We start from the raw sequence: 18684 nt of genomic DNA, 5'->3' as shown, positions 1-18684 counted from the left end.
TGGTGGACCCTCGAGTAGTTCCTCACTGGTAAGTGGGCATGTCTGCTCAAAACATCGGCTGGGAGGAAGGGCTCTGTAGAGGGTTTGGGAGAAGCAGACAGGTAACTCTGCAAGACAACAGCATGAGAATATGCCGTGTGGTAGACACAATTACACCTCCACGGAAAGAGTGAGGAGATAGAGGGCCATGTTCTTATAAGTGAAGGGGTTCTACCGAACTCCTCATTCTCTCCTAAGGGGTGAGGTCTCACGGGAGTGGTGGACTCCATCCAGTTTCCTTATCCCCCATATTCTGAGATCAGCAGTCTAGAGACCCAGGCTCCATCCTCTCCAGCAAACCATTTCACTTCTCCCAATCTTATCTGTGAAACGAGAATAATTTTAAGGTGTCCCATCTTGCTTATCCCAAGAACATGTGAGGCTGGTCAAGAGCCGTCCATGAGAAAGTAAGAGGGTCATAGGAACTTTTTTATGCTGTGTGAGTTCTGAAGACGCCATCCTTTGATGCTGTATGTTGATTCTTGGGCAAAGTTCTCAAAGATTCTCTCAACCTCGATTTGTCCCCTGCAAAAGGTAACAGCAATAGTAATCTGCAGCAGAGAGATGATTTGAGAATGAAATGAAGAAGTACGGAAGGATGCCTACCATGGTATTGTCTGACGTTACCTATGAATCCCCTCACAGCGTCCTTCATTGAATTGCCCAGTACGCCTAGGTTTTCTCTCGCGCCAACGCTAGAGGGCGACATAGACGGAAGAAACTCCAGCCACAAACACTTGCCGCAGCTTCATGAACCGCCATGCCGTGGCGCTAAGGCACAAGCTGTCAGGTTTTCCGCAGAGTTCGGGAATCTGAGAATTAACTGAATGAGGGAAGGGGAAACCCTGGGTACAGAGGAGCCCTGAACCATAAGGTCAGAGATGCTTAGGCATAATAGCCCCTGGCCTCTGGGACACAGTAGGATCAGTGGGGGATGAGTGGGCCCTGGCACTCTTTCCTTCTGCTTGCGCCTGCATCCCTTCTCTCTGCATCCCTGTTAGCTGATACGCGGAGGAAGTGCGCGTCTCTGTGGGCTCTTCTGCTTGCTGAAGCTCATTCATCTGTTACCGCGGCACTCCGTTGCCATGGCAACGTGATGCAGACGGAGGGGGGGCGGCCGGGAGGAGGGAGGCCCTGCGTGACGTCTGCACTCCTCGCAGCTCGTCTCTCGCGGCCTCCCAGTTCTTGCCTATTTTGGAAGAGAGCCGCAGCCCTTCTGCTGATGCGCGCGCGCTGGCGCCTTTTTAAGGCAACTGGCAGAGTGGCGGCTTCGCCAGAGCTCAGGAGCTGCCCCCGCCCCTGAGTGGCGGAGTCCTGGCCGGCCTTGAAAGCCCCCCCCCCCGGAGCCATCGCCCCACCCCATTCTCATCTTAATGCCCTTCACCTTTGGGGGGGACGTTTCAACCTTGGAGAGAGGAGGTCTTGCCCTTAACCCCTCATCCCCTACCCCCAAGAGGTGAGACTCTTATAGAAACCTTGGAAGGAAACACGATGCCAGGCCTATTCATGCTTGGAGATCCTACAGAAAAGGCCACAAGAGGGACAACGCCAGGTGAGGACCTCGCGGCCCTCGGGCCTCCTTTCAGCCCCTGTTTAAGTCTTTTATTCCTGGGCCACGGCTTGAAGTCGATTGGGATCCCAGGAAAACTCGGCTCTCTTCCTAAACTGAAAGGCAAACTGAGGCACAGAGAAGAGTGGTGATTGACCAGAGTCACATGACTAGTTTCTGGGGGACATAGGCCCGAGACCAGGGAGCCTGGCTTCCTGGCCCGGGAAAACCCCATGTTTCTTAACCCTGCAGACTACTAATACATTTTGTTCCTCTCTCTCCCTTGCCCTGCACCCAGACAACTCCGCCTCCGTACCAGCTGTCTCTTCTTCCCCAGCAACTCCAGGTCTTAGGTGGATTTTCTGGACCAGTGGCCTTTCTGGACAAACTTCTGGACCCCATGGACTCCATGGCCAGGACGCTGCCTGCTTCCATTGAAGACTTCTTTCAGCCCACCAGCTCTCTGGAACATTCTGGAGTCAAACCTCTCCTAGACTGCCTGCAAATGCCACTTGGCTTCTGGATGGAAATGTGTCCTGCTGGACACTGGCAGGAACCCTCAGAGCCATGTGGATGCAGCCCCTTGGACCCTCTGCCCAGTCGTGATGACACCTGACAGAGGACACCATGATGTACTTGGCCATCTAGAGATGTACAACCAGACATCTGCAGGTCTCCATTCTGGACCAGGGTTGGGGAGCCAGAGTGGATCTGATCTAGATCAACATTAGTGGTTTGGGTGTAGCACCTACCCCTGGAACCTTGAATGGTGCTTCCAAGGGGCACCTATTGCCAGGGCCAAGCCTACAATGCGCAAAGGGGTAAACCGAGGCTGTCTTCAAAGAGACATCATTTGCCAAGGCCACAAGGCAAGGCAGTATATTTGTTGCTGAGATTAGAACCCAGAACACTGGCTCCTGACTCCAGAGGCCAGCCTTTGATTGACACACAAGGTCACTGCTCTATGTGAGCCAAAGATATGTTTCAGGATCTACTGTCTCCAACTGTGCCTGTGGCTCTTGGGTTACTTCATCCTACACCCGCCTTCACTCACCCAAGAGAGATGACCTCAAAGGAGCGCCCTCTTCCACTGGGCCTCTGAGAGTCTCTGAAAGTGGGTGTTTGGGCTAGACTGTGGGGTCCATCTATGGCTGCCTGAGGGACCGGGCAGAGAGGATCTTTTTCCTTCCACAAGACTGAAGTTAAGGAAGCAGAGACAGTAGCTACTTCAGGCGCAGGCTGGGCAGACCACCCTCAGGATAAGCAGGGGTCTGTTTTGTGCATTTTGGACCACATCGGACTCCTCCAATGGTGAGTCCCCTAATGAAGTAGGTACAGACCTGTAAGAATGGCCCTGGTTGGGTTGGATCTAATGAGGGAAAAAGCCAATGAACCACATGCTTTCCCCTGAGCTACAGCCTTAGGAAGTATGTATTTCCCCAAGTCCATACAGGCTTGGTGTTCGGGGATCGCAGGGGACTCTGCTCACCCAGATCTGAGAAGCATGGTCCTCTGGAGACTTCGGGCTCTTTCAGACCCTAGCACCGGGCACATGGGCTCATCCCCACCTAAACTGGGTTTCACTGTGCAGTATTGCAATTCCAAAGCCTGAGAGGTGCTGAGCCAAGTGGGACCAGGATCCAGAGACACTCAGGAGGCCAGATGGGGTGGATAATACTCTAAGGCTAAATATACTGGTAACCTTTCACTTCAAATAGGGAAACGGAGGCCCAGAGAGGAGAAGGGGCTTGCATGGTGCCCCCAGTGGGCTGGTGGCAGTTAGGGCTAGAATCTTTGTCTCCTGATCCTTCTGCCTGGGGCTCTTCCTCTGCCTCAAACAGTCTGCTGGCACCGAGGCTAAACTCACTTCCTCTTCATCTCAGATCTCTGAATCCTTGGCAGAGGAATTCTCAGCCAGGGCTGGGCCATTCAGGAGCTTTCCCCTTCACCAGATGGTCCTTTCCTCCGCAGCTTCCTGGTGTCCCCTCCTCACCCACACAGTGCTCATCCTTCCCTAGTTCCAGAAGCTTCTCCAGCAACAGACCAGAATGGCTGCTTCTCTGCTTCTTGCTATGGTTCAGCCAACTGTGGTTGCAGCATTTGCAGGGGTGGAGGTGTCCCCAGATCTCTGCTCTCAGAGTCTCTTGTTGGTTGCTCCTAGGGTTTCCCTTCTGCCTCTGGCCCAGGCCTATTGGGATGTTCTCTGAAAATGCCTCCTCTGCATGCTCAGGACAAGCCTACATATGGCCTCTGCTCTATGAGCTGATCCCCACACCAGGCACATAAGGTCTGGGCACTTGATGCGCCTGTATACTTCACGTCAGTGGGGACACTCAGGTGATGTTACACAGGAACATAAAGCTGGGGTCTGTGATGGCCTGCAAACCTGGGCAGAACAGAGAGAGGAGGCATCAGTCACAGGGAGCTTTGGGTTAAGGGAAACAGGAGCTGGAATTTAAACTGGGTAAGAACATGGTCAGGCTGTCTTCTAGAAAGACGGCCAAGGATTTCAGTTGTTGACTCCTTAGGAATACATTGGTACTGACCTGGATGCTCCATTCTGCCCTTGAAGGGGGTGAGGATACCCCACTGATACACAGGAAGGGGTCTGAATCCAAACCCTCAGGATCAGTTGCTATATCCCCCAGTTTCCTCAGGACTCCGCTGATATCTTTATCCTTCTCTTTGGAGATATTTCAGCCCCTACCCTGGACGCCTCCATCCAGCATTTATAGACCAAGGATGCAGGAAGCACACAGGGCCATAAACCTAGCTGAGCCACTTCTGTATGATCTTATTCCAAATTATATTCTCTTTAAGATAATGGCCACACCCATTCTACACCTATCCCTGCTCCGTTCCTTCCATGCCTATGGCCTTGTTCTGAGTGCTTTGACTAGGTAGTTCACCTTGTTCTTTTCTATTTGTTTGTTTGTTTTGTTTTGAGACAGGGCTCCTCTGTGTTCCTTTGACTGTCCTGGAACTTGCTATGTAGACCAGGCAGTTTGATACTGACACATGAAATAGTAATGCCTGCCATTGTCACAATAGAAGCAAGACTCGGTCTGAGCCTCCCTCCAGTCCCCACCCTCTGGTCTCCCCTGCCTTGGCTGTCTTTCTGCCTCTACGTGAAAATTCTGTCTGTTCAAACTCCTCTTGTTGTCTTTTCAGTCACATTTTTGTTTATTTTGTGTGCACGTGTGTGGGTGGCCGTGCACCATGGTCTGTGTGTGGAGGTCAGAGGACAGTGTGTGGGAGTCAGTTCTCTCTTACCACCATGCTGGCCCTGGGGATTGAACTCAGGTTCTTAGTCTCAGTAGCAAGCTCCATTTCTTGTTGGCCCCTCAACCCCTTTCAGTCTTCTGGCCACCGAGAAATGTATCTCAATTCTTTCTGTCTTTTAGAATTTTAAAAATAATTCATTTATTTTTATTTTATGTGCAGGTGTTTTGCCTGCATGTGTGTCTGTATGAGAGTGTCAGGTCCCCTGGAACCGGAGTTTCAGACAGTTGTGAGCTGGGTGCTGGGAATTGAACCTGAGTCCTCTGGAAGAAGTAGTCAGTGCTTCTAACTGCGGAGCCATCTCTCCAGCCCCTAGTTTTTTTTCTGTTTGTTTGTTTGTTTGTTTGTTTTTTACAAATATACAGGGGTACTTTGCTCCCAAAGCAGACCACTCCTACCCAGGGGCTCCAGTAGAGGCCAGGGAAGACAGCGACCAACTCATCAATAGGACAAAGTCAAAATTGCCTCTCATGACGGGTGACAGAAGCACAGATGTCAGGGAACCTAGAGCTGGAGCTCTGGGCTGATAGGGAAGACTTTCTGTGGTGATAGCTGAGCTGAGATAATGGGGATAATGAGAGTCAGGTGTAGAGAGAGGCAAGGGGCTTGCGTGTGCCCACGGGCTGCAGAGAACAGGATGCCAGAAACTGGCCATAGCTAGAAAAGAGGGAAGGGCAGGACGGAGACTGGGTCACCAAAGCACAGCCTGGGAGGAGTCTGGGTTGCTCCTCACACTTTCTGACAGCCATGGTGGCTAAAGGCTGCACCTTGGTCACCTCATCTCAGGCCTGTTCCCAGCACAGCTCCTGAAGCCACAGCTGTGGGTTAAAGTGGGGGGCCAGCTCCCCTACAGCACTGCCTGGTGTCCACCTAACTGATGCACTTGTTAGCTTCTACCACTAGGACCCACCACACCTTCTAAAGCCTCAGGACCATGCTCCAGTTCATTCCACCCTGCTCCCCCCGCCCAGCACAACCAGTCAGTTGTCCACTTGACTCCCAACAACATAGCTCAAACACACCTCCCTAGGGAGCCCACTGCCAACTCCCTAGGCTTGGTTGTCCCTTATATTTCAGCCCAAGTACCCCGGATGCTTCTTCCATGACAATCTCTCATTCATATGGCTTGCTAGCATTATCTTCTTACCAGCGTGGAGGCCCCATGATGTTAAAGCCAGGCTCATGTCTCCCCCACTGCCAGCATCCACCACAGAGGCTGGCCATGTCGTGAGCATCGCATCCACCCACTTTGTCCCTGATTCCTGCCCAGTCCTGTGGTGGCAACATGGTGGCAGGGGATGGGGTAGTAGACAAGGAACAAGCAACAAAACAGGCGCACACCTAGCATTGGGAGGTGGAGGCAGGAGGAGCAGGAGTTCAAGGTCATCCTCTGCTATATACTGGATTTGAGGTTAGGCTAGAACACACTCAGTAAGGAGCAGTAAGGAAGAGGTACAGGCGGGGCTGTGAGAGCGGCAGGGATGTGGTAGTCATCACCAGACCACTGGGGCAGGGAAGAGTTCACCTGCTGAGGAAGATCACAGACAGTATGTGAGGCCCCAGATCTAGAGGGCTGGGGTCAGGCCACTGAGGCAGTGGGGGGCCTAGTCTAAATTTTTAAAGTGTGTCTCGCGAATTAGTTTTTCTCCCCTCCTTGGAGAAGGCCCCCTCCATCAGTCCTGTCCACAAGCCTTGCCCAGACACCTTACAGTTTTTCCACCCAGGCTCTAGTCTCCCCACTCCTACCCTCTCTATCCCTCCTTATCCCTCACCTCTGCCCAGCCCACTTCCCTGGCTCTGACCGTTTCCATGCGTGGGTACCAGCATGTACCCTCTTCACATGAGATTTGTTGATTTCATAACCATAAATAGATAAAACGTTCTAAGTGCTTCTATGAGCAAGTAGGATTGAGGGGGTGATCTCACAATGAAAAGGCCGGAGGAGAAGGAAAACAGCCCATAGGGGTGCAGCTGAAGCCAGCTCGATGCTTCACAAGCCAGCTCTACTTGAGGGCTAGCATTCCGTCAGATAGGCGGTGCACCATGATGACAGGATTGAGCACTGCCAGAGAACCTTCTGGAAAACATTTATGGGATTGCAAGTCCACCAATTCCAAAGAATGATATAAGAAAACCTAGATTTTAAAAAGAAAACAGAAAGAATGTGGAAACAGAGAAACATGGATTTTTAGTTTTGAGTTCATCTCATTCTGGCTTGTTGCTCGCCCTCTCTGGGAAGGTGCGTGTTCTGCCATTGAGTCAGATTAGAGACAGCAGGAAGCCTGATATCTCATAGTATGCTCATCTTTCCTTATAAGAAAAATTGGCACCAAAGCTACAGAGAAACCCTGTCTCAAAAAACCAAAAAAAAAGAAAAAAAAAGAAAAAGAAAAATTGGTCTTCCTGATAACAACTTAACCTCCCTATGAAACAACAAAAACTTCCCAAAATGCAGTCCCAAAGAGACTAAGATGGGTGGGGTAAGCTGCCTCTTCACTGCCAGCTGGAATTCATGCTGTCCGTGGGGTTTGCAGAATCTCTTCTGTATGGGAGAGCCATGCATTCATGGTCTTTAGACATTAGTAAGGACTTCCCAGGTTCTTAAGAAAGAGAGATGAAGTGACAGCGTGGTTTGTTCTGAGACCAGAGATCTTTACAGAGAGAGACAATGACGGGGGATGGCTGGGACAGAGCTGCTTCCTTGTCTCTGCTCTAAAGATGGCAAGCCTTTTCTGTCAAGAGGCAGGTAGTAGACATTTTGGCTTGCCTGTGTCTGGTCCCTTCTGCATTTACATCATTCTGTCGCTGTGTGAAGATGGGCATCATTCATAAGTGAACTAATGGATTTGGATCTGTCCTAGTAACACTTTGTTTGTAGAAATAAGCAGTGGACCAGACTTTATTTGGGGCCATAATCTATAGGTCCCACTTTTGTTCAATGTGGCAAGAGAATAAATTTCAGTGGGGGGGGGGGGCTAGCTTAAAGCACAGCATTGCCTGCACTTTGCTGTGTGACTTTGTCATTATCCATTTCTGGTCTTCATTTCACCAACTATATAATGAACACAATAATGCTAATCATATTAGTCCTGAGAAAGTATCTAAGGGGGGGCGGATAGAATGGCTCGGAAAGCTAAGGCCCTTGCTGGCAAGCTTGATGACCTGGGTTTGATCCCCACCCAGAACCCATGTGATGAAGTGAAAGAACTGATTTCTGAAAGTTATCCTCTGACCTCCACACATGTACACCATGACACCTGTATGTCCCTGCCATGATAGGTAAATAAATGAAGAAGAAAATGTCTAAGAGAAACATCAAGTTCCTCCATCCCTTATGCCGCAGCTTTTAAGTCTACCATATAGGCCACATCCTTGCTTGCTAAGGGTGGTGATAGCCTTCTAGGATGGAGATGCATCTTTCGATAGAGTCAGATTTTTGGTCTGCTTTACAGTCCTCGGTGACCCCATTTCTGGAGCAAGCCAAGCCAAGGAGGAAACAAGGAATCTCTCTTCCTCTCTACCATTCAGCCATTTGGCAGGGTGCTGGAGTTCACTTGAGAGAGCAACATGGCTGCAGTGGCTGGTGGCCAGGCTTTGCAGGAGGCCGCTGAGAGTCAGACTGACACTCCAGTCAGGAGCAGTAAGCTTCTGTGTTCTCCTGGCCAGCTCTAGTCCCAGCTTTCCTGGAGCTTCCATGAAGGGAGCTTGCAGCCATTCATTGCATCATTTAGTTTAAGCTGTCATCTTGTTCTCCTCTCTGCTCACATGATCTCTGAATGCCACATCCCTCGGCACCTTTTCCTCCCTGAAGCCCTAGCAAGTGATTCATTCATTTTTTCATTCTCTCTCTTCCCTTCCCTCCCTCTCCTTCCTTTCATCTCCCCTTCCCTTTCTCATAGACACACTTGTGCAGACAAACACCACACGCACACTGACAATCCTCTATCAACATCCTCGCTCCAATTTTTGAGAAAAAGCAGCCAGGAGTCTCCATGATATTCTGAAGAACCAAATCCTCCACCCACCTTCCAACTCCTCAGGAGGTCTTTCTCTTGGAAAAATCTCTGAAAAAGATACATCACTTATTCTCTAATAGGGGTTGAGGGGTGATGTCCCTCTAGGGTCCCAGTGAAGCTGTGCAAGACAGGGGCAAGGAATCTCATGGCCTGTTCTTGCTATAAAAAGGCCTTTTTCGGAAAAAATAGAGAAAGGAATCAGCCAATCCCTTCTCGTTGCCATCACCTCTTCTTGGTGATTTTTCGGGGAAGGAGTGGGTGGGTTTCCATGGCAACAGATGCGAGCTCTGCTCAGTAAAGAAGGGACCTTGATATTTTTTTCTCTCTCATTCTCTCAGTTGTGTGTGTGTCTCTGTGTGTATGTGCGTGCTACACATGCCTGTGCCCACACCAGCAATTTTTTTTAGAACTAAAGAAAGCCCTTCTCTCAGCTCCCCAAATATGGAGTGATGAAAAACCACATACTCCTGCAGGCCAGAGAAGATTCGGGATGGTTCCAGAGGAAGGGGAGTGTTCCTATGAAGTTGTTTTTCTCCACTGCAGAGACTGCATGCAGCAGAGAGGCCTTTGCAAATAATTAGAGGCTGAGAGTTAGAAAGAGAGATGCTTGGTGGTGAGGGATGGGCAAAGGGTAGATGATGCAAAACAACAAAACATGGTATCAGAGTGGGCAAGGGAAGCTGCAAAGGGTCTCAGGAAGCACGCAGTTTATGCAAACCATCTAATTCTGTGAGAAAAGGCCCAAGGCCAACTCAGATATGGACACAGACACACAGAGAGCTGTAAAACAAGTAAATGTAAGCACAAAATACAAAACTGCATGCAACACAGGAAGGTAGAGACTTAGAAAAACACAGACAGATTAAAAAATGCAAATGCAGGTACTGGCAAATGTGTAGACATGCAAGGATGCAGACCCCAGCTACAAAACACATGCAAACAGATACATGGATGCAGATAGACAAGTGTGTTCAGACAGATAGGCTTGGATGCAGACACAGAACATGCAACACAGCTTCAGTCAAGTATACACACACACACACAACACACACACACACATCTCCCCTTCAATTGCTCAATCATCCTATTGCAGGAGAGCAGAGCTGCAAATGCTGCATGCTCACCCAGTAAGTGCTGGGAGTCTCTTATACACCCCCACCTTTTCCTTCTACACACACACAGAGAGAGAGAGAGAGAGAGAGAGACCCCAAAGCCCCTTTCCCAACTCACTCCTTGCCCACTTTCCCATAACCAAAGATTGTGATGCCTCCCCCATCTCAGACTTCCAATTCTGTTCTGCTGCTGCTGCTGCCTGCCGCTTGGGGGGGGGGAGAGTGGGGTGACTCAGCCAGGCCAGGATGACTCACACTGACAGTATTTTTAGCAGCGGCCAGGAGCTCTCTAGCGTGCCAGCCGCCCCCTCCTCCTGCCTGCTATTTCAGAACCGTCACTGGTGATATAAATAGCTCTTCTCCCACGGCCTGAAGCGGCTGCCAGGCTATTTTTGGTTCTGCACAGTTAAAAATAGTTTCGTGGAGGTGGGAGGCAAGAGGAGAAGGAGCTGGCCTAGGGAGAGGAGACATTGGGGGCACACAGAGCTTCTCAACTTGAATCAGAGTAGTCAAACTAGGATGATCCCTCCTCCACCCCTCCCTCGTTCCTTTCTAGACCCTTCTCCCATTCCAAAGTTCTTTATCCCTAGTCCATTCTCCTGGAAAAACCTAAGGATTCTTCCCTTGAGCCTAACTAACTCTCTTAAGCCTAGTTTAACTATTTCGTAGAGCCCAGGAGTCTTGACCCCCCCATCCCTGTAAAAAGCCCATATATATTTTTAGGAAAGAGGATGGCAGCTGCTTCCTGCCACCCTGGTCTATCCTGAGGCCCACCTCTGCTTTGATTTAACAGGTAGGCCGTGGCCAATCTGATTGGCAAGGCAATATTCAGCACCACGGACAGTGGCCACCATCCCCCTCGTTATCACAGCCGGGCTGCTCGAACTGCTTGGGAGGGAGACTAGCTGGACCCCCGGAGAGAGACACAACTTAGATACCAAGAATGTCTCCTAGCCAAGGCTTAAAGCATCTGTCTGTGAGGAAGAAAGGCTAGGGATGAGCCTCAGTAATAGAATGCTTGTCCAGCATGCACAAAGCCCTGGTCCCATCCTCAGTACTGAGAAACAAGCAAATCCACTTGCCACATGATGGTTTAAGTGGATGTTTTCAGTCTCTATCAAAATGGTACAAAACATCAGGATAGGGTCTCTACAACCATGTACTTCTTCCTTCTCCCCCCCCCCCACTGCATTTGGCATCACTGGGGATTGAATTCAAGCCTTGAGCATGCTAGAAGTTTGCTCTACCATTAATCGGTAGCCCCATTCCTGCAGGCATCCTCTTCCAACACTCCTTTTCCTCACATGGCTTCTCTTGCTACCACCCCTACTAAGAGGAATGGGGGTTTCCTTGACCACGAACTTTTCTCTTTGGTGTCAAAATTTATCTCTACCTCTGTGACTTTCTACAGCCACGACTGCCCCTCTCACTCAACTTTTTAAATTGGTCTTCTTTTTACTGGCCCTAAAAGTGTTTTTACATGTGCTTACTCTAAATGAGATTTCAGGCAAAAAGTTTCCATAGACCATTGCTTTCTCCTTCATGAGGCTACCCATTCCCTGTGTAGAGAGCAATTGTATACAGTGACTAGGAAGGACACCCTATGGAGATAAGCTGGACAAAGACAGATAATTTAATCAAAGGTGCAGTTTTCAGGAGCTTGGGAAGTCCTCAAAACCAAGACAGACTGCCCAACATTCAATGGAGGAAGGGGGGAAAAAGGAAACACACACACACAAACACAAGCACACATACACGCACACACATACACGTGCATGCACGCGCGCGCGCACACACAGAGAGAGAGAGAGAGAGAGAGAGAGAGAGAGAGAGAGAGAGAGAGTAAAAAGTGGAAAGACAGAATGAGGAGTCTTGGCGCTAAAAATGGAGCAAGAACCGGAGGGAGATGGGAAGGGGAGCTTGGCAGAAAATAAGGGTCTTGGGTAGGTGCTGTAATCACGGAAGGCCCAGCAGACCCTGGTTTCTTGGCTGCCTCCCCCTCTTCCCCGCTGAAGCGGTGGGGGGAGCTCTCCCGAACAGTGCGGAGGCCGCTAGGCCCCGCCTGCCGCCGCCGCAGCCGCAGCCGCCGGAGGATTCCTGTCCTAATATGGAGCTGGGATTCCCCCAGCCCCGCCCCCGCCCCCAGCCCGCCGAAGACTGGGGCTTGCAAGAGGGCGGGGGAACAGCTCGCCTTGGGGGCTGGCAAGCTGGAGAGGGTGCGGGGAGGCCCAAATGCAGACCCAGATCCTCACCAGGCCCTGGGTCCTTGCCTCAGTTTCCCCCACAGATGGCCAAGGTTAACTGATAAAGGAATGAAGAATCACTGCAGATCACAAGGTGATGTTTGTCTTCCTGTGCTGCTCGGGATATAAGGTCAAGGCCGAATTCAACTGGTCTCTTCCCCCCAGGACCACCATTCCACTCTATCCTAGAGATTTAGACCCTCAGGCCAGGGCTTGGTGGGGAGGAGGGGATTATTTATTTGAAAGTGCTAAGGGCTTTCAGATTGAATAGACCCTAGAAAAGACCCCCAGATGTGACCTAACCCCTTCCCCAAAGCCAAGGAAAGTTTCTCACGTGACTTTGACCTTTGCCTGGCAAATAGGGGCAAATTCGCAGAAGACCCTTCCCCTCCCTATCCTTTGCCTCCTTAGAAAACTCAGTGTTGGTATCAGCCCGTCCTTGTCCTTCTACAAACTCTCTTGCCAAGGTCTTCAGACCACCCTAACCCGTGCACTATCCCTCCTCCCAATAGAATACAATAGGAATTCTGGGTCCCTGCACTCCCTGCCTGGCTCTGCACAGATCTCGCCAGCCGGCCCCCTCCGCAGCCTTCTTCTCCCCCCTCTCCTCCGCCCCCTCCCTCTCCTGTTCTACGTCACAAGATGACGTAGGAAGCCAGGGAGGGAGGAGGAGCGCCCCCCCTCCCCAGCCAGTGGCTCCCGCTGCAGCTTGCTTTAGCCCAGCCTCCCGCCTCCCGCTCCCCCCCCCCGTCTCTAAAACGAGCCCCCCACGCCTGCCAGGAGCTATATAAGGCGGATCGAGGCAGGCGAGGGGGGCAGCGCTACCGAGCGGAGCCCAGGAGTGGAGCCGGGAGCGAGCGAGAGCCTGAGCGAAAGCAAGGAAGAAGCCTCCGGTGCATCGGGACAGGATCGCAGGTGTTCGGGAGCCGGAGCTGGAGCTCCACAGCCGGCAGTCATGTACCGATCCACCAAGGGCGCCTCCAAGGCGCGCCGGGACCAGATCAACGCCGAGATCCGGAACCTCAAGGAACTGCTGCCGTTGGCTGAAGCGGACAAGGTCCGGCTGTCCTACCTGCACATTATGAGTCTTGCCTGCATCTACACTCGCAAGGGTGTCTTCTTTGCTGGAGGTGAGCAAGCTTGGGCTACCAGGAGACTATAGCCAACAGGGACCAGGGATGTAGGAGCTGAGGGAACGCGCTGAAATTGCCGCTTGTCTAGGACAGCGTAGTGGAAGACTGTGGAGAGAAGGGACTTGAGGGGACTCCAGACTTCCTACTTTTTCTCCTGAGCTCTGTCTAAACTAGCCTGACTGATGATGGTTCTAGCCAGATTTGTGGAATATGGAGAGCTAAAATAGAATGGTCTAGGTTCCCATTGCTTCAGAGGCACTTCAGGAACCCGGAGAGTGGACGGAAGGAAGCCTGGCAAGCTGCAGGAAAAGCCTGCAAAGGCGAAGTCTGGGGAGAGCAGCTTGTTCTAGGATATGCAGAGGGTCTTTCTCCGCTCTGGGGTGCTGTCCGAGGTTCTGAAACCAGCACGCCCACCCGCGCTGTCCGCGGTACTTAAAACGACAGTCTTTTTCCGAGGAGTGCTGTCCGCGGTGCTGAACTCCAATCCCTTCGGGGGAGCTCTGTCCACAGTGCTGATCGCTCAGTGCTGCGGAGGTTCCCGCGGGGCTCGGAAGTCTGAGGGCTCCCTGGCTAGATAGTTTGAGCAACAGGTTACTTGGCCAAAATCCACAAGCATAGGGTCAACAGGTGTTTGCAGAGCTGGGTCTGCTGCGAGAATTTCCTGTCTTCTCTGCAACTCAGATGATGCCCTCCTCATTTCTGTTTTGTACCCGAGTCTTACCCTGACTCACCAGATATTTTCGCCCTACAGGCACTCCTCTGGCTGGCCCCACGGGGCTTCTCTCAGCTCAAGAGCTTGAAGACATCGTGGCAGCACTACCTGGATTTCTGCTTGTGTTCACAGCTGAGGGGAAATTGCTATACCTGTCTGAAAGTGTGAGCGAGCATCTGGGCCATTCTATGGTGAGTACTGAAAGTCTTTGCTTCTCGGGTTGTGGCATATGTGGGATAAAATGAGCTTTCCCTTACCGAGAAACTGAGAGTTCCTGGAGGTGTGAGGGGGTATTCTGCCCTGAGAAAAGCTATTGGTCATAGATTGGCTCTTACTGCCTTCACTAATGATCACCTCTTTTTTCATTCTTCTAGGTGGACCTGGTTGCCCAGGGTGACAGTATCTACGACATCATTGACCCTGCTGACCATCTCACTGTTCGCCAGCAGCTCACCATGCCCTCTGCTCTGGATGCTGGTACGGGCTTCTTCTCCACTCTCCAGCCCACCCCTGTGCCCCCCTGTGCCAACCGTCTACTTTTCCTCTGGTGCCCACTCTCTTAGTCCGTTTTTATTTTTGCTCACCTAGATCGTCTTTTCCGTTGCCGATTCAACACCTCCAAGTCCCTCCGGCGCCAGAGTGCAGGCAACAAACTGGTGCTTATTCGAGGCCGATTCCACGCTCATCTACCTGGAGCCTACTGGGCAGGAAACCCCGTGTTCACAGCTTTCTGTGCCCCACTGGAGCCACGACCCCGCCCTGGCCCTGGCCCTGGCCCTGGCCCTGGTCCTGCTTCACTCTTCCTGGCCATGTTCCAGAGCCGGCATGCTAAGGACCTAGCCCTACTGGACATCTCTGAAAGGTAAGCCCAGAGCTTCAAACTCCAGTAAGAAGGGAGGGCAGAAGGAAGGGCATCTTAGACTCTTGGCCTTAGATTCAGGACAGGGAGAATGGGGCTTAAGTGGGCAGAGAACCTGGGAGGGAGTGAAGTGCATGCATCAAGTAAGAAAAACAGAAAGCTGACCTCACCCTTTCCACCTTCCCAGTGTCCTAATCTACCTGGGCTTTGAGCGCAGCGAACTGCTCTGTAAGTCATGGTATGGACTGCTACACCCTGAGGACCTGGCCCACGCTTCTTCTCAACACTACCGCCTGTGTGAGTGTCCTGAGAGACTGTGGATAACACAGGAAGCTGGGAGAAGGCATGGGACATAGGCCAGGAAGGGCTGTGCTCCACACTGACGTTGAGGAGACACTGAGCCCTGCAATTTTGAAGACTAGAGAGTCAATTTTGGGGTGAGAAGTCAAAGTAACATAGGACACAGCTAAGAAACATCGCTAAGGTCAAGGTGGGCAGCCTAGAGGTGCAGGTCAGGGTAGTAAGGGAGAAAATTCACACTTCCCTCAATCCAGTGTAGAGGTGAGAGAGGTGGGTGTGTCAGTGGTGCTACTTGATGGGCTTGCTAACCCTGTATCTCTCTTTCTCCTCAGTGGCTGAAAATGGAGATATCCAGGCAGAAATGGTAGTGAGACTTCAAGCCAAGCACGGAGGCTGGGCATGGATTTATTGCATGCTGTACTCAGAAGGTCCAGAAGGCCCTATTACTGCCAATAACTACCCTATCAGGTAAGGTGTAAGATACAGGACAGTGGAGAGGGGAGGAGGAGCTGAGATCAGCATGGAGAGAATGCAACTCAGAAAACGACTTTGATAATGGACAGCAAAGCCTTACAAGCCTCTGCTTCTTTCCCCTCCAGTGACACGGAAGCCTGGAGCCTCCGCCAGCAGCTAAACTCTGAAGATACCCAGGCTGCATATGTCCTGGGAACCCCAGCTGTCCTACCCTCATTCCCTGAGAATGTCTTCTCCCAGGAGCAGTGTTCTAACCCACTCTTTATGCCAGCTCTGGGACGCTCCAGAAGCACTACCTTCCCCAGGGCGCCTGAGCTAGGTGTGATCTCAACAGCAGAAGAGCTTCCCCAACCCTCCAAAGAGCTGGACTTCAGTTACCTGCCATTCCCTCCGAGGCCTGAGCCTTCTCTCCAAGCAGAGCTAAGCAAAGATTTGGTGTGTACTCCACCTTACACGCCCCATCAGCCAGGGGGCTGTGCTTTCCTCTTCAGTCTCCACGAACCATTCCAGACTCACCTGCCCACTCCATCCAGCTCTCTTCAAGAACAGCTGACGCCAAGCACCGTGACTTTCTCTGACCAGTTGACACCCAGCAGTGCAACCTTCCCAGACCCACTGACCAGTTCACTACAAGGACAGTTGAGTGAAACCTCAGCCAGAAGCTATGAAGACCAATTGGCTCCATGCACTTCTACCTTCCCAGACCAGCTACTTCCCAGCACTGCCACATTCCCAGAACCTCTGGGGAGTCCCACCCATGAGCAGCTGACTCCTCCCAGCACCGCGTTCCAAGCACACCTGAACAGTCCCAGCCAAACCTTCCCAGAGCAACTGAGCCCCAACCCTACCAAGACTTACTTCACCCAGGAGGGATGCAGTTTTCTCTATGAGAAGTTGCCCCCAAGTCCTAGCAGCCCTGGTAATGGGGACTGCACACTCCTGGCCCTAGCTCAGCTCCGGGGTCCCCTCTCTGTGGATGTTCCCCTGGTGCCTGAAGGCCTGCTCACACCCGAGGCCTCTCCAGTCAAGCAAAGTTTCTTTCAGTACTCTGAGAAAGAGCAAAATGAGATAGATCGCCTCATCCAGCAGATCAGCCAGTTGGCTCAGGGCATGGACAGACCCTTTTCAGCTGAGGCTGGCACCGGGGGGCTGGAGTCACTCGGAGGGCTGGAGCCCCTGAACCCCAACTTGTCCCTGTCAGGGGCTGGACCCCCTGTGCTTAGCCTGGATCTGAAGCCCTGGAAATGCCAGGAGCTGGACTTCCTGGTTGACCCTGACAATTTATTCCTGGAAGAGACGCCAGTGGAAGACATCTTCATGGATCTCTCTACTCCAGACCCCAATGGGGAATGGGGCTCAGGGGATCCTGAGACAGAGGTCCCAGGAGGGGCCCTGTCACCTTGCAACAACCTGTCCCCAGAAGATCACAGCTTCCTGGAGGACTTGGCCACCTATGAAACCGCCTTTGAGACAAGTGTCTCAACATTCCCCTACGAAGGGTTTGCTGATGAGTTGCATCAACTCCAGAGCCAAGTTCAAGACAGCTTCCATGAAGGTGAGTCCAGTCTCATGTCCAAGAGCACCTGTCCCTGTCCTTCCAGTCAGATGTTGGGCAGATTAGGTGAATCAGTCCTCGGTTTTATTAAGTGGACAATATCATCTTCCACTGAGGTAGGCAGTGAGGGCAAAGACAATGCAAATCTCTGTAAGAAGGATTAGTAGACCTGGCGGGCCAGAGGAGGTGATATGGGATAAAGTGATGGACAACCCTTAGGAAAAGCCTGAAAGTTTGTGAGGGACCTAGACTGGTTACCACCCCTATTTTCTAGACAAAAATAATCAAGGCCTTAGAGTTAAGGAGACTTTGTTTAAGTTATAGAAAAAATGATGAGAGCTAATGCTTCCTCTAAAGGGGATGCAGAGCAACAGCTAATGGAAGCTGGGGAAAGAAAGGTCCGTGCCAAGCTCCTAGCTCCATCCCAGTGGCCCTGTGCTGTCTAAAGCTGCAGCCACAGCTCCCTTCCGTCTGTCCGTATTGCCCCATCTGCCGACTCTGGAGATCATTCCCTCATTTGGCAGATTCCTTTGAAGCCCAGAATGTATATCAACATTGTACACAGCCCGAGTCCTTCAAGGACCCTTTTTCCTAATAGGCTTGACTAATCTCTCTCTCTCTCTCTCTCTCTCTCTCTCTCTCTCTCTCTCTCTCTCTCTCTCTCTCTCTCTCCAGATGGAAGTGGAGGGGAACCAACGTTTTGAATAAGTCTGTGACTTAACGTCGTCAAGTATGGCATATTGTCATCAAGACGTGGAGCCGCTCTCCACCCCCCCCGGGACTGTTGGGGGGATTCTGGGGGCCAAAGGGGGATATATCTGATTCTCCAGGCCCTGAAGGACTTAGGGGGGAGGGGGGAGGGCAAGGGAGGGAGCAACTTTTTAAAATCAAGGGACTTCGAGCAATCCCAGTTTCCATTTCAGTCTGTATTCACTCGTAGTGAGCTTCCTTGAATGGATTTCAAGCGGAGAATGGGGGAGTCTCACTTCCCCACCGCGCTGTCCCATGGGTCTGGGCCAGTTCTCCACTCCTAGAGGCCAAGCCACCTCTGGATTTTGGTGGGGGAAAGGCATGGCCCACCAGGGGCTAGCCTGTGCCCTGAGGGGCTCTTGACACCCACGTAGAATTCTCTACAAAGCAGTAACGGGATTTCAATTCCGACGGACTCTGCCGCCCTGGCGGCCCTTCCTGTGACTTTTGCGCCCCGCGCCTTGGGTGGGGGGCGCGAAGAGACGCTACATTCCTTTCCGATGGAGGAAGGCAGATCTGCCGTCACACGTGTGCTTGCACGAGTGCGTGTACCTGGTGCAGGACTCACCCGGCCGCCAGACTGCCTGGGCTTGCCCAGGTGGCCACCTCGTGGTGCTGCGGTGACTTTGTAGCCAACTTTATAATAAAGTCCAGTTTGCC

The 18684-nt window shown here is 51.7% G+C and overlaps 1 protein-coding gene across 2 annotated transcripts; it reads left to right on the top strand.

Annotated features, from left to right (window-relative positions):
* Positions 1-1335: 1335 nt before the first annotated feature.
* On the top strand, positions 1336-18684 carry Npas4 (neuronal PAS domain protein 4). 2 transcript variants are annotated; one of them, XM_050137862.1, is made up of 10 exons: positions 1336-1591; positions 1926-2899; positions 12274-13371; positions 14126-14277; positions 14461-14563; positions 14675-14948; positions 15133-15242; positions 15578-15713; positions 15845-17274; positions 17950-18684. In XM_050137862.1, exons 3-10 carry the CDS (start codon positions 13197-13199, stop codon positions 17976-17978), a joined length of 2409 nt encoding a protein of 802 aa, XP_049993819.1. In that variant the 5' UTR covers positions 1336-1591; positions 1926-2899; positions 12274-13196; the 3' UTR covers positions 17979-18684. The 2 variants fall into 2 exon arrangements, with proteins under 2 accessions (XP_049993819.1, XP_049993818.1); XM_050137861.1 differs by having other exon boundaries at positions 1887-2899.

The sequence above is a fragment of the Alexandromys fortis genome, unplaced genomic scaffold (assembly GCF_014885135.2).
Source record: "Alexandromys fortis isolate MF-2015 unplaced genomic scaffold, M_Fortis_MF-2015_v1.1 scaffold_3, whole genome shotgun sequence".
Lineage (NCBI taxonomy): Eukaryota > Metazoa > Chordata > Mammalia > Rodentia > Cricetidae > Alexandromys > Alexandromys fortis.
The sequence above is the reverse complement of the archived record's forward strand: the minus strand, read 5'-3'. Positions and strand labels throughout refer to the sequence as shown.

Bases quoted from the DNA above. Each gene is read 5' to 3' on its own strand.
- Npas4 (XM_050137862.1), top strand. From the start codon at position 13,197: ATGTACCGATCCACCAAGGGCGCCTCCAAGGCGCGCCGGGACCAGATC. The intron at 14,564-14,674 runs GTACGGGCTTCT...TTGCTCACCTAG, and splicing joins GCCCTCTGCTCTGGATGCTG to ATCGTCTTTTCCGTTGCCGA. The intron at 15,714-15,844 runs GTAAGGTGTAAG...TTTCCCCTCCAG, and splicing joins GCCAATAACTACCCTATCAG to TGACACGGAAGCCTGGAGCC.